Below are 15,706 nucleotides of genomic sequence, written 5' to 3' on the forward strand. Positions count from 1 at the left end.
TTCTAAATTCTAGATGTTTTGATCCAGAGGAAGGCAAAGAAACACTCCTTTCTGAATTCAATAATTTCAATTGAATTAATTGCCAGGATCAGTCACCCCAGTTGTTCTATTAATCATTTACTACTGACACCATTTAACACAATAATTGTTGAATCAAATTAGTGTATCCAAAATCACCGCTTTGCCAAAGTCAAATGCTTACTGTAACTATTTGTTATAAATAGGAAATGTTATACCTAGTAGATGAATCAGATCCTATTAAAACATACATTCAATATAACATCAATATATATATGCAGGATAATTGTAAAAAAAAACCATAATAGATAAACTCACTTTACATCAAAATATATACATTTATTATAAACATTGTAAAAACATACTGTACTTCATAGTTATCATCACATCATCTGGTGATTCATCAGAAGCTTATAAAAGTTCCTTGTTCACTAAGCACAATTAATCATAATTATTTAGCAGATTTATCCAAATAAAGATCTTAAAAACAAAATGTAAAAAATCTTATTTATTTAGAAAATATATAGTTTAATTACTACTTGCAAGTCATTAAAAGTAAAACATTTAAATGATCCATCCATTATACTTAATACATTTTTTTTCTCCTACTTATTATAGAGATGATTTGGGGACAACAAATTCTAGATGTCTTTTATAGAGTATAATATTGTCACATATAAAACATACTATCCTATTAATTATTTATATAGACTCAGTTGCTTTTATTTCAAGTGGATCTTTATTTATCCTGCAACTATGTAGTATATTTTGGTGAATAGTCGTTTACATAGGACACTAATATGTCATTGATAATAATCATTCTATAATTGTAATGAGGAAACCATCTACTTCTACACCAGGCCTCTTAATTAATATATATGTATTCAATTGTGTTTGTGTTTAGATTTCCTGACTTCAATTTCTTAGCAGTAGTGAAAAACCTCAAAAAGTTAATTTAGAAATCAAATGCACAGAAAGTTATTTATCTACAAACTATATACAAGCTACATCTATAATCAATATATCTAAGAATCAATATATATGACAGATCTAGATCTGGAATGTATTTATAATTTTCAAAACCTAATTGCACTAGTGTGAAAACTCAGTAGGTAAAAAATTCTTAAACAAGTTGTTTTTGTTAAAATGCACACATATTATATAATCTCATGCAAACATTTGAAATATGCTTTTTATTTTAGGTTTACTTCAGTTTTGTTTTTTGTTTTTTTAACTCTATTGCGGGTTTAAATCTAAACCTTAATGTTGACATTATGCCTGTTGACTTTACAACAATGTCAACATTTTAACCCTGTTGACCTAATGAACATGTGTCGACATGTTCTTTTAACTGTGTTGACATTCTGACTTCTGACTATCAACATTATGGTGTCAACATTCTGAATTAGAGCGCTGTATATTCTATTTGAGTGAACAATCTGAATGTCAACATGTTCATTGTAAACATTTCAAACATTTCAACTACATCCCTTTTTAAGTACCGCTGTGAATGGCAGCGATACATATTGATGCCAACCGTGCTGGGGTCATAATAGACCCCTTATTCTGCTTTGAAATTGAATTTGTGCATAATTTTCCCTCAACTTTGCATATTTCTTGTAAATATACTCTGGTGTCCATGAGAAACAGCTTGAGTATATATAAAAAACATAATATATAACATAAACATAAGGTAACCACAGGATTGTGGCATTCACCAATGAATGTGAACGTGTAATGAATAATATATTGTTTGAAAATGAAAACACTACAATTCGTCACACTATTTGCAATAATAATTGTACTTGTATTTTGAATGATACATCTATTATACTATATACTAGTGAGTGCTGTAATCTTGAGGTCTCCTCCAATGATTGTTAACAAGATAAAAATATTGTTATACGGTTTAATTAAGCTTATATTTTTTTCATCTCAGGTTGTAACATCCACCGAAACACTTGCTCTAGGGATCAACATGCCATGTAAATCAGTTGTGTTCCTAAAGGATTCAATTTTCCTGGATGCACTGAACTTCAGACAGGTATTTCATGTGTGCTTAGGCTTGCATTATATACTCAAAACCTCCTATTTTATTTGTGTCACTTGTAGTATTTTAAGGTTTCTTTGATTGATCACATTCCAGAGGCTTTACAAGATTCTTGAAGGAGACATGGCCCAGCCTCACAACTGAACTCATATCATTTGTTGGTTCTTTCACAAATTATATGAACACTGTACACAGTTACAAGCCAAATAAATAAATACAAATGAAATTTATATTCACTATAGCTGCTACTAAGTATACAAGGCATGCAACATTTTTTTATTTTAAAATACTCTTTTAATCAGCACTATATTGAATAGTTGCAGAAACTAGCAGCTGCAAAAGTTGAGCTGCATACCACATATTGATAAACACATTTAAACCTGTATCCCACCATCAAAATTATCTCATTATATGCAGCTCTTACACTGACTTATATGCGTCAAACACCTTTTAAATCAGATGCACTAACCTTCCAAGTATAGGGCTTACCACTAGCAAGGGATGGCTTGTGAGCCACCCCTAAAAAGGCCCTAAATGTGCCTGATAGACAGCTGCTAAGACGACATAAGGCAATATTTTGAAAAAAAAAATCAGAAAAAAAATAAGTCTGCGCTCTGTTAATCCCTTATTATACATGGCACCAGCTGCTTGGAAATATAAAGGCGCTATATGTAACAAAATAAAAAAGACAGTTGATGTCTGTGTTTGTTCTTAATGCATATTTGTGTGTTTCTAGCAAAATGAAGACAAGCGGTATTGACAAGAGGTTCAAATTTTAATAAAAATATTTAATCTTGCATCCCAGCGTCAAGGGTACCTCATATACACTGAACAATATGCTTCAAACACCATTACCATGCAGGTAAAAGTAGAGACAATAATCTCTGAGGTATAGGGGCTTACATCAAGCGAAGGCTGGCTTGTGTGTTTATATATATATATATATATATATATATATATATATATATATATATAGTAACAAAAGGGGGCATTTAGCTGACAATATGCAGAGAAAGCATGGAAGCAGAATCAAACATTTGTGCAGAAATGCACCTAGGTTGATGATAAACCAGGTAAATGGTTTGTCACACTTATGTGTGACATACAATAGTTTAATGTGTGGTTAACTTACATGGTTTGAAATGTTCCTCCTCACAGCAAACAGACAGAGTTTGTCTGTTTCAGTGCAAACAGAAACATTGATAGGAGTTTCCTCTTAAAGGGAAGGTGTGTGTGTCACCTGCCCATCAAGCTAGGCCTGTGGGAGGAGTGTCATGTATAAAACCTTGCTTGTTTCATTTGTTCTGGGAGACCAACGTTGGAAAGCTGGCTGGTCTTTGAAAAGATGGTCTTTGTCTAGCTAGCGTTTAGGGTTTCCAGAATCGGTGTGAAGTCTGGTGTCAAAACATTTAACATCCTGATAATAAAACTGCATAAAAAGGAAGAAGTTGTTCACGTGTGCTTCAGCTGTAGCAGGCTCTTGCCACAATATGAGTGTGTATATATATATATATATATATATATATATATATATATACATATATAAAATACAAAAGACAGGGGGTGCCACACATAGTGCATTAAAAGTGAAACACTGTGATATTCTCCACAAGTATAAAATACCCGTACCAGAAGTTCAGATCATATGAGCTGAAGTGATAGAATGATGAAATCCCTCTAGTAACATCATAATTGGACACTGGGACTCAAACGATCCTGGATAGACCAAGTATTCCTCCCAAACATTTACAGGATGGCTTCCAGATAGCTGTGAACTCAAAATAAGGCCACAATAGTGTGATACCGTCATGAATAGAAACACTGAGCTCTATAAAATCACAGATTTATTAAAAGTAGCGGCACAATGCCTCACACTGCAGCTCTTAGTAATAAATGCCCGTACATCTCTAGTAATGTCTTCTCTTTCTTTCTCTTTTATCCCCCTCGTTTGCCTCGTAAAAGAAATATCTCACCATCTGAGAAGAAGGCTCTAGATAATCTAATGAATAATGAGAAGATTGTTATTAAGCAAGCTGATAAAGGGGGGGAATTGTCATCTTAAATAGGAATGATTACATCTTAGAGGCTGTGAGATTACTAGGTGATGAATTATCCTACAGAAAACTAGATAATGATCCCACTGTGGAGTTTGTGGAGGAGCTAAAAGTGATTCTATATGAGGCATTAAGAGAGAATATATTGACTCGTGATGAGTATCTATTTCTTCTCCAGGAGACACCAGTTATTCCGATCTTCTACTATCTGTCGAAGGTGCATAAATCGTTAGAAAAGCCCCCTGGGAGACCTATAATAGCGGGGATTGGCTCCTTAACATCACATGTGTCACAATATGTAGATTCCTTTATTAAAAAGTATGTTATTAGCCTACCAGCATTTTTGAAGAATTCCACCTCTTTATTGCAACTCCTGGATGATATCCAATGGAAACCCAGCTTTAAATGGGTCACAATAGATGTACAACCTTTGTACACGTCTATTGACCATGCTAAGGGAACTATCTCGGAATTACACAGATTCTAAGATGGCTGTGGGGACTATCATCTGTGTATTCCAGTGAACACACAAATCTGTGAATTATCAGCTCCACCATTTTGTGAGTGACAGCAATCTCACTCCATGATAACGCTGAATCTGCAACTAACCACAGGATGTGATGACATACCATGTCTGTATTGCGCAAGGAACACGTCCATTAAGGTTTCTGCCTTAATCGTCGTAATTTCATTGCTTTTTGCAGTTTGAGTTGAAGAGTTTCAATCATTTTCTTACATTGTAGATTGTTTATAAGGAACCTTATTTGGACATGTTAAACCGTAAGGTTTTTTTTGTCTATGGAATTTCATGGCTTTTTGTAAAGTGTGCATGTATGTTCTGGCAGTCAGAAATGTGGTGCAGTATGTACCACATTGTGCTTATGTGCTTCCCACCAGCACCTGCAGCACTGTAATCACCTCCCCAGTCCTTAAACTTGAGTCCTTGTTGATGCTGGTCACCAGTGAAAGCAGACAGACTTTTACAGAGATTCTGACAGAAAAGCTATGGGTAAACCAATGAGTAAAATACAGCCCACAGCAGGCAATGAGGAGTGGGTGTGTATAGGTTATATGCAGCTTCTCTCCAGTACATGTCACTTGTAAAGAGGGACATGTCAGATGCTAATGTCCAGATACCTCACATCTACTCCCCGCTGTGACTATCACTGAGTGTGATCAGTACAAGTACCACAAAGTACATTTGAATAAATTAACTGATGTCACTGAGGGGTGGGAGGTTTACAATGGATTCACTAACAGCTGTCTCAGAGAGAGATTAAACTCTCAATTGAGAGCAGTGCCTGGGCTAATAGTATTACAGGGTGCCCCTCCCATATCCCCAAAACACTAACCAGCCCTCCTGTGGCTAGAAAATGTGGGTAATTTCTTCAGCTAAGAGATGAAAATACCTTAGCCAGAGACACAGCCATGTTTGTGCTCTCAAATGAAGCCAGTCTGAGTACACCCAGCACAAACCTCTAACTGACATGTGCAACGTTATGAAATCCCCTATCTGTAAAATGCTGCATATTTTACCAAATTGTAAAAAAACTATAACTCCCAAAATGTTAAACCCTCAAAGGCACTCCTCAGCCCTAATAGCTTTCTTATAAAACAAACCCCAAGTCTTTAGACCTCCTGTATACTGAGTTACAATCTCCCAAAAAAAAACAGAAAAACAGTGACTTTTGCAAAACAGGAAGTGGAAAAAAACTGCGAGATTTTGAACTTTAGATTATTCCTAATTTGTCATTTTTTATTTATTTTTTCTGAAATTTGGCATGTGGCACCTATGGACGGTTCTTCATTCACATGCCAAAATTCAGTTTAATAGCTTTAATACTTTTTAAAATGTAGACCCTCAAACACCATGCCCCCCCTCTCACAGATTTCCAATGGCAGAATGTCGTTTTTTATATGTAACCTTAATATAAGGGCACGACTGTGGCCTTATTTTATATATATATATATATATATATATATATATATATATATATAAATATATATATATATATATATATATATATATATATATAGAGAGAGAGAGAGAGAGAGAGAGAGAGAGAGAGAGAGAGAGAAAACAGTACCTGGTGCTAATTGCAAAAAGGACTATATTAGGCTGGGTACACACTACAGGCTTTTCATCCGATTATCGTGCCAATCACACGATAAACGACTGTTAGGTCCGTTATCGCATTAATGTGTATGCTCCAACGATCAATGATTATCATTCCAAAGCACATTGTCTTGTTTGGTTTGATTTTATAGACGGACTAAAAATCTTTATAGGCGATGGAACAATGTCGTCCTGATTTTGCAGTGTGTATGCACTCATGACTAGCAGCGTAAGCAAATCTCTATGGAGTGTGCAGAGTCATGATCTTTTCAGCCAATTGTTATAACAGATGAAGAGCACAGATCTGATGGTAAATCGTTTAAAACGTCAATAGTGTGTACACAGGAATCGGCATGCTGATTGGAACTTTCAGTCATTGGTAAAATCGTTACAGATATCTCATCGGTAGAAATTTTCTGTAGTGTGTACCCAGCCTTACAGTTTTACGCCATTTGAAGTGAGTTCATGGAACGTTTTTGTGAAAATCAGAAACTTATGCTAAAAATAACAACAAGCAGTCCACAATCAGCTACCTCCCTTCTCTCAGCTAGATCCCAGCACCTGCAATCTACACCCCCAACACATTCATCATCAATATCCTCACAAGTGATCGGAGTAAGTCCTGCATCCAAGTTTCTAAGGCGAGATGACTCCTCCCCTCTCCAGGACTCCTCAATAGAATCCTTGAGCGTTAGGCCCACTGCTGCTGCTCTTGCTGCTGGGGGTGGATCTTCAACCCAGAAGCAAACCAAGAAGAAGACTACTAGTAATTTACAACAATTGACTGTTGAACAATCCTTTGCAAGTGGAAGCAAGTATGAAAGCTGTCACCCAGTCGCAAAGCGGATCACAGACGCCATGACGTCTATGCTAGTATTAGATCTGCATTCAATATCCACTATTAATGCAGCTGGTTTTAGACAGTTACTTGAGGTCTTCTGTCCCCGTTACCAAATTCCATCATGATACCATTTTACTAGAAAAGCTTTTCCTTACCTCTACCAGAAGGTTCGTAAAAATTAAATTATTGGACTACAAAATGCCATTCTACCCACTGTACACTTAACCACAGATTTGTGGACAAGCGGAACTGGGGAAACTAAAGATTATATGATTGTGACAGCTCACTGGGTTGGTAATTCACCTTCACCAGCAGGGACAGCAACAGCATGTACCCAAGAAAGTCGCATTTTTCAGAGGCAGGCTACTCTGTGTATTATCTGCTACTCTAAGAGGCATATTATTATTATTATTATCGTAGATTTGTAAGGCACCCCAGTGCTCCTCAGCGCAGTACAGTAGGGAAGACAAGGACATGCATAAAACAAGACATACATAAAACAAGAACAGACAAGGCAGACAAAATATATGGAGAAATGAAAACAAAGGGAATGGAGGCTCATTAGAGAGCTTACATTCTAAAGGGAAGAGGGCACAGCTGAAACTAGAGGAGCGAGTGTGGCTCAGAGTGGAGATTGGGATAGTTGTGAGAGTGCATTAGTGTGAATAGTGTTATCAAGGATAAGGTCACCTCTAAAAAAGAGATGGGTATTCAAAGAGCATCTTAAGATTTGAAGGCTGTGGGAAAGTCTGATTGACCGTGGTAGGGAATTCCATAAGTGGGGAGCAGCAGGGAAGAAGTCTTGAAGGTGGGAGTGAGAGGTGGTTATCAGAGACGAGACAAGATGCAGGTCAGAGGTAATACTGCTGACAACCTGTTTGAAAAACTAAGGGATGTCATTGCAACATGGCTTATCCTGCTTGGACTCTCCTGAGGATATGTGATTTCTGATAACGCCACCAATATTGTTAGAGCATTACAGTGGGGGGAATTCTATCACATTCCTTGTTTTGCTCACACAATCAACTTGGTGGTACAGAAATTTTTTAAAAATGACAATGACATGCAGGATGTCACGGGCACTAGGAGTCTTTACCCAGGGATCACCAGGTGGTAAGCTTACCAGAGCAATATAGATGGTAATAGTGTACTCTGGTAGCAGGGTGATCACGGAACAGGCAATCGTAGATGATGAGATGCTCAGGAAAGTCTATGACTAGCAGCACTGGTAATATGGAGGTGATAATACACGAGGAACTGTATGGACAAGGGCAAGTGGAGGTAGTCAGTGGTCTGCGTTAGCAAGTTGTACCACTGCTATAGTGAGGAGGAATGTCCAACAGAAACGAGGAGGTGATGAGAGTCAGCAGTCTGCGGATAGCAAGTGGTACCGCTGTCTGGGTGAAGGAATGGAATCCAAGTGGAGGTATCCGGGAAGTCAGTGGTCTGCGGTAGCAAGTTGTACCACTGCTATGTGAGAGGAATGGAACAGGTGATACTGGAACAGGAATCAGTGGTCTGCCTTCAGCAAGTTGTACCACTGAAAATATATGTGAGGAGGTGTACGGGGAGAGACTGCAACACAGGATGTACACGGGCACATTAAACACGATCCACAGTAATATGCACAATATATATAAATGACTGAACAGGTCTGCAAATGTAGGAAGTCTCTGAAGTAATCCAGCACAAGGTAACACAGTCAATGATGGCAAAAGACTCAGCGGTATGCAAACTCCAGAGGAGAACCAACACAGTCCAGCAAGATATGCAATACACCAGCACAGTCAATGAGAAGTATGCATACCGTGGTTCAGAAGGCAGTCAGACAGGAGTGCAGTGATACCTAGGCGGCAGGAGGCCGACAGGATGAGAAGTCCCTGGATGTAAGAAGCAGGAGTCTAGTAGGTGCAGCGCACAGGTAAGTAGACCAACAGGGACACGAATCCAATGCTGACAGGAGGGTAGCGACCAGGGGGACCAGGAAGGCGTGGAGAGCGGATCAGCAGTAGATGGACGATAGGACTGGCAGCGGCAGCGGGACTCTGCGAACCCACGGGAGAGATGAGATGACGCTGAGGTGCACAGGAGCAGCGGGTAGAAATCAGTTAGCAGTCACGATGATGAACACAGGCGAGTTGCCAGCTGGAGGCTGTAGTGCACGGAGGCAGCGGATAGGAATCTGCTCACAGTCACGATGATGAACACAGGCGAGTTGCCAGCTGGAGGCTGTAGTGCACGGAGGCAGCAACTAGGAATCTGCTCACAGTCACGATGATGAACACAGGCGAGTTGCCAGCTGGAGGCTGTAGTGCACGGAGGCAGCGGATAGGAATCAGCTCACAGACTTGATGATGAACAGGTGAGTGAATAAGGAGAGAAGGCTGTAGTGCACGGAGGCAGCGGATAGGAATCAGCACACAGTCACTATGGAATATAATAGCGTTGGAGTGGTATAGGAGACTGTAGTGCACGGAGGCAGCGGATAGGAATCAGCAAACAGTCACTATGGAATATAATAGCGTTGAAGTGGTATAGGAGACTGTAGTGCACGGAGGCAGCGGATAGGAATCAGCAAACAGTCACGATGATACAGTTGATGGTAGAAGTGGTATGGGAACCACAGTAGGAGAAGTGGTTAGGAAACCACAGAGGTAGAAGTGGTTTGGAAACCACAGGAATCAGCAGCGCTGAATACACGAGGAAACACCTTCAGAGGCTCATGGGGAATGAGACTCCAAGATCAGGCCACGTGGTGTTGACCACAGGTGCTTAATATAGGGAGTGTTGCCTGATCTGCCAATTGAGTTAAAGGGACATACACTAAAGTATAGGAAAGGGCTGCGCATGCGCAGACCCTCAGGATGGAGGACGGCCACGGTTCCTAAATGTCCGGGAAGAGGCACTCACGGTCCGGTGAGTGACACAGGAGATGCTGTTTGTATCCCAAAAAATACAGGGTCATTTTTGGGATTCTGTAACAGCATGCAGGAGAATTCAGCAGCTGCAAGAAAACTAGCATTTGAGTGGAATGTAATTTAGTCCAGCGAAGTAGTCACCTGTGAAGAGGGTGCAGACACTGTTAGCTTGAGTAAAGTGATTCCCCTAATTAGACTTTTTGAAAAACAGCCAGAGTAATTAAAAGAGGAAATGAAACAAAGCAATTCCACTAATTATGTTGGACTTGTAGATTAAGTACTTTATTCGCTTTTCCACGATCCAAGAGTTATCAACATCTTGAAATCGGATCATTACATTTTGGCAACTGTGCTTGGTCCTTGGTTTAAGAGCTATGTCTTTTCTTTCTTTCCAACTGACCCAGATCTCAAGAGATGCAATGAACTCCTGGTCAGCAAGATGACAGCTCTAGTGGTACATGACACAATGACGTGTCCGCCTTCAGTTTCTCTGGAAATTGCTGCTAGGAAAAAACTTAGCTTTCCCAGTGGTGATGCAGATGAGTCTGCACAAAAATCATGACAGCTCCTTCAAAAAATGATCTACAAAATTCATGAGGAAGGCCATTACCGGCAATTACATCAAAGTACACAGACTTCTGCTATGTGGATTCCAGCGGGGATGAATTAGTATTGCTTGAGGATGATGTACACACTGATGAGGGTGAATATGATGACAGTGTAGATTGCAGGTGCTGAGATCTAGCTGAGAGAAGGGAGCTAGCTGATGCTGGTCTGGTTGGTAATATTTTGGGTACAATGGTATGTTGGCAATTTTATGTTTTACTACAGTAAACTTTCACCTTTATTAGAGAGGTGTTTTTTTCTTTACAAAGATACAAGCTTTTTATTTACATTTATGTTTCCCTGACTTAAAACCACTATGCATTTGAACATAGACTTTAGCACATCAGGTAGAGGGATTAGTATCATCATGACTGAGACTGGTGAGTGACAAGAATAATGCCACCCCTTCTGTTTCTGTATGCGCTATGGCACAGTAGAATGTCACTGGAGACTTTTAAGAACACTTACAGCCCTATTATTACAATTTCTGTTTCAGCACTGAACTCCACCACCTCTCCTGTTTCTGAGTGAGCTATGGCACAGTAAAATGTAATTGCAGATTTAGACCAAGCCTGCCAAACCTATTATTTCTATTTCAGTAATGACAATTAGCAATGGAAAATGGAGCTCTCCAGAATGTCACTGGAGACTTTGAAGAACACTGCTACCTCTCCTCTTTCTTTTCTACCTATGACGCTACCCAACTGCACTAGAGACTGCCAAGAACTGTGCAACCCCTTCTGTGTCCCTCTGTGAAATGGCGCTGGATCGCCATGGAGGGTGGTTCTTATAGAATCCAAAACTTGTGTGATCCGAGATCCGGTGACGTAACAATGACATTTTGCCTTGCTTTCAATTCCGAGGGTGCGCGAAAGTATCGGATCTGCTAAGTTCAGGTGTTCGGTTCTCGGGGAACTGAGCCTGAGCATCTCTAAAGAATATATATTAAAGTTAATAATATTCAATAAAAGCGGCAAAATAACTGGTGCCAACCGATTCAATAATGATATTTACTAGGAACAGCCCTTTTATTGGAACTTATAAATATCAAGGAAAGCCACCATTTTGTTGGAGACTTTCAAAACAAATAGAACCAGGTTACTAATTACAATGTGATTAACATTATAGAGAAGACAATGAAGAATCAACAATTCCAACACTAAACATCTTATTCTGAACATAAAATCCAACTTCTTTTTAGAATATTTTCAAAGTTTCTTGGCAAAATTCTACTTAGTACTGGGTTAGTTTTGAGCATGTTCTAGTGTTTGGGTATAATATTTCTTATATGTTTTTCAGAATAATTGAATTGAGTAATAAAAGAGATTTCCTTTTACTGCCTTAGCCTTATTATCCATCTAAAGTGTCAGGATCTAAATCTATCAGCATAGATAGGGAGTTAGTCTAGAATTACATTAAATTCAGCAGAACTGAGAATAAGGGATATTTGTTTGACATATTTTTACATAGCCGCTCCCATAATGCACATAACTGTTGGTATCAACTATTTTAATGTAACTTTTTGTGATGACCTTGTCTCCTTCTAACATGAAAACTAAATCAAGATACTCAATTTTCTATTTATTAATATTGTGGGTAAACTTAAAGTTGCGTTCGTTGACACTAATTCAGTCTGTAAATTCTTCAAAATTCCTTATATCACCTGTTCAGACAATGACGATGTCATCAATATATTGGGAATATATTGTACCCATTGCTGTAATATGTACTACCAAGTTTACAGCTAAAATACATCCAGAAATGTAAAATAGTGAGTCAAGATCAAATGAATAAGGTTGTAAATAAAATCCTTATGTTCCTTGTTTAAAGTAGAGTTAGCTTTTCAAAATGCTTTAGAACCTAGGTTCCCAAACTGTGCGCCCCGGCTCCCAGGGGTGCCGCGGCGCTGTCACAGGGGTGCCGTGGACAGGAAGAAGAAGAGGAAGGAAAAACAAAAAAAAACTACTTACCAATCCGACAGCGCCCGGGACCCAGCGTCCTCCTCCTTACTCGCCTCTCACTGAATGCCGGGCGTGACGTCACACCCGGCATTCAGTGAGAAGTGAGGAAGAAGGAGGATGCTGAATCCCGGGCGCCGCCGGATTGGTAAGTAGTTTTTTGGGGTTTTTTTTCTTCTTCCTGTCCACGGTGGGGGCACAGCGAGGGGCAGAGGCTGAGGGGACAGAGTGGGCATAGGCTGAGGGAACAGAGCGGGCAGAGGCTGAGGGGGCAGAGGCTGAGGGGGCAGAGCGGGCAGAGGCTGAGGGGGCAGAGTGTGTGTGGATGCAGTGGGCAGAGTGTGTGTGGATGCAGGGGGCAGAGTGTGTGTGGATGCAGGGGGCACAGTGTGTGTGGATGCAGGGGGCACAGTGTGTGTGGAAGAGTGTGTGGATGCAGGGGGCACAGTGTGTGTGGATGCAGGGGACACAGTGTGTGTGGATGCAGGAGGAACAGTGTGTGTGGATGCAGGGAGCACAGAGTGTGTGGACGCAGGGGGCACAGGGTGTGTGGATGCAGGGGGCAACGGGTGTGTGGATGCAGGGGGCACAGGGTGTGTTATGCAGGGGGCACTGAGTGTGTGGATGCAGGGGGCACAGAGTGTGTCAGCTGTAAATTATTCTTTGACAGAAATATAATTGAAAAAATTATACATAAATAAATTATTTTCCCTTGGATTTATGTGTATTATTTTTGTATACAACTAAATAAGTATTTCTGTTCTGACCTAAATATTTATTACGTCTTTTTGACTACTTATAAAACGGGACTGCACGGTAATTATTTTGGATTATTATTATTATTATTATTATTATTAAAATTAATTATTATTTCAGCCTTGAAAAAATTATGGAGACTCTAAGGGTGCCGCGAACTGCAAAAGTTTGGGAACCACTGCTTTAGAATATAAATTTCCCCTAGTGTGTTTAATTGATGTGAATATTTATTGTAGTAGCCCAAGCATAATCCTCTTGCTAAGTAAACCCTTCCATTTATTGTAAAACATGAATGGTATCCTTGTGTTAGGGCTCACGGTGACCAGGAGAAACTTTTAGAACTTCTATAGAGTTTTTCATCTTTAGCAGCCGCCTTTCACATAGAGCTATATGTGCTCACAGGTACTTAGATGCCCCCAGGTCTTAAGCTCTAGTGTAGTAAAAGTGTATCCTTGGTAGCCGTAGCACAGCTGGAAATAGGAGGCAGTAGACAGGATGATAGCTGGTAGTCAGAATTAGCCGAGGTCAGGGGTCCGTAGTACGAAGCGTGGTCAGAAACAGGCAAGGGTTAGGGCTGACATCGAGCAAGAGTATCCGAGTACAAGCCAAAGGTCAGGGCAACAAGCAAAGAATCAGGGTCCAGGAAAGTCAAGTGTCAGTAACAGTGATATTATCCAAAGTTATAAGACAATAAGAAAGCAGGTCAACAAACACAAACTGAGAGCTATTATCGGCAGGGTAGCTGAGATTTTTTTGCTTTATATACATAAGGGAACCAAATATCATGCAGGGAGCAAAGCATTGAACAATCAGCCTCAGAGGCTGTTTAATTAATTAAAGACAGTTGTGCACATGTCTGGCTGCCTCTCATGCCGGGACGCAGCGTTTCAGGCCCAGAGTGTCCCGACCATTGTCTTGACAGCGGCCAGTACGAAGAGGAAGTTGCATCATGGAGACGGCCAGGACACGAACCTGCAGTGAGTCGAAGCGGCTTAGGGCACTTCCGCGTCTCGTAGCAACTTGACATAAGTAGGTAATTACTTGATGTATTTATTCAGAAAAACTACTATATACTCCAAGATATGTTATCTTATGGATTCTATTCCTGATACAATTGACCTGCCTGGTTGTTTCTCTAGTGATTTATGTATTTTCGGGGGAAAAATTTAAGACCGCATACCCGTATTGTTTAGCATCAAATATTGATATTTTGCCTTACTAATGAATAGGGTCTTTAGGCGTTTATCTTTTAAGAAGTTTACATACAATATAAGAAGCTGTATCACTTAGTAACCTCCAAGTTTCCATCTCTTGATCCTTCTGTATCCTGTTTAAGATTATAAGGCCACCACCTTTGTCTGCTTATTTGATTACTATATATTGCTTCTGTTTTAAATTACTAAGGGCCACTTTTTCAAAATGAGTTAATTTTAAAATATTTGTTGTCTCTTTTTTAATGCCAGACAGATCTTTTTTGACTAATTCATAAAAGATCTACTTCTTGATTCTAAGGGGTAAAACTTAGACATTGGTTTTAGACCTGATTTATAGGAAGCTTGAACATGTTTATAAACTGCTGACTGTTTCTGATAAAATTTACTTTTAGTGTCAATTTTCTTACAAACTGATTTGGCTCAATGAACAACTGACAATTATTAGGTTTAGCCACAGGGGCAATCCTTTGATCAATAAGGATGTATCAGAGTTAGATAATGCATAGCTTAAATTGAAATTACTCTGTGACTTTGAATCAACTTTATTCACAATAGGGTCCTTTTGTGGTTTCCACCCTCCCCCTCCATCCCTGCTTGACAATACTTCCATGAATCTTTTCTTTAAGTGTGAAGGTACTCAAATATAGTCCATGAAAATATTCCTTTTTGACTAATCATTGTATGTGGAATTTGAATAACTGCACACTGCTATCTCCCTGATGAAGTCCAATGTATAAATGAAACACATTCGGACTATTACACCAAGATTCATTTGATTAAGTCGTTTCTGAACTTTTTTTTAAGGATTCCCCTAAAGTTGGACTCTTGAATCACAGGCAAGAAAACCAGATGAGCTTTGTTGCAGTGTATTATATAAGCTCTTTACAGACCAAGAACCCTAGGTTTAATATACACATGTGGAGAATAGGGTCTGATGGGGTAATTTAAACCAAAGGGAGGAGCTATGTGTTTTTAAGCCTGTCTTTTTCAGTTGTAAAAAGCGACTGATGCTGAACAAGTTGGCCAGTGGCTAAAGAGCTGCACAGAGTAAGTTAGCATTAGGGTCACAAGGAGGTGTCGATAACTTGATGTTGTTTACTAGTGTCATCTTGACAAAAGTGTGCTGTTTATTGTGATGTAAACAACAAAGCACCATTGATTTCAAGCAAGAAACT

At 39.4% G+C, this 15,706-nt stretch overlaps 1 protein-coding gene across 2 annotated transcripts in view; it reads left to right on the forward strand.

Annotated features, from left to right (window-relative positions):
• LOC142139997 (putative ATP-dependent RNA helicase DDX60) overlaps positions 1-15,706 on the forward strand; it is a 382,899-nt gene that overhangs the window by 269,449 nt on the left and 97,744 nt on the right. For both annotated transcript variants that reach the window (XM_075197859.1, XM_075197866.1), the window contains exon 31: positions 1,958-2,062. In XM_075197859.1, the coding sequence (XP_075053960.1) occupies positions 1,958-2,062 (105 nt within the window). The remainder of the gene's footprint in view (positions 1-1,957; positions 2,063-15,706) is intronic.

The sequence above is a fragment of the Mixophyes fleayi genome, chromosome 1, assembly GCF_038048845.1.
Source record: "Mixophyes fleayi isolate aMixFle1 chromosome 1, aMixFle1.hap1, whole genome shotgun sequence".
In the NCBI taxonomy this organism is placed as follows: Eukaryota; Metazoa; Chordata; class Amphibia; order Anura; family Limnodynastidae; genus Mixophyes; species Mixophyes fleayi.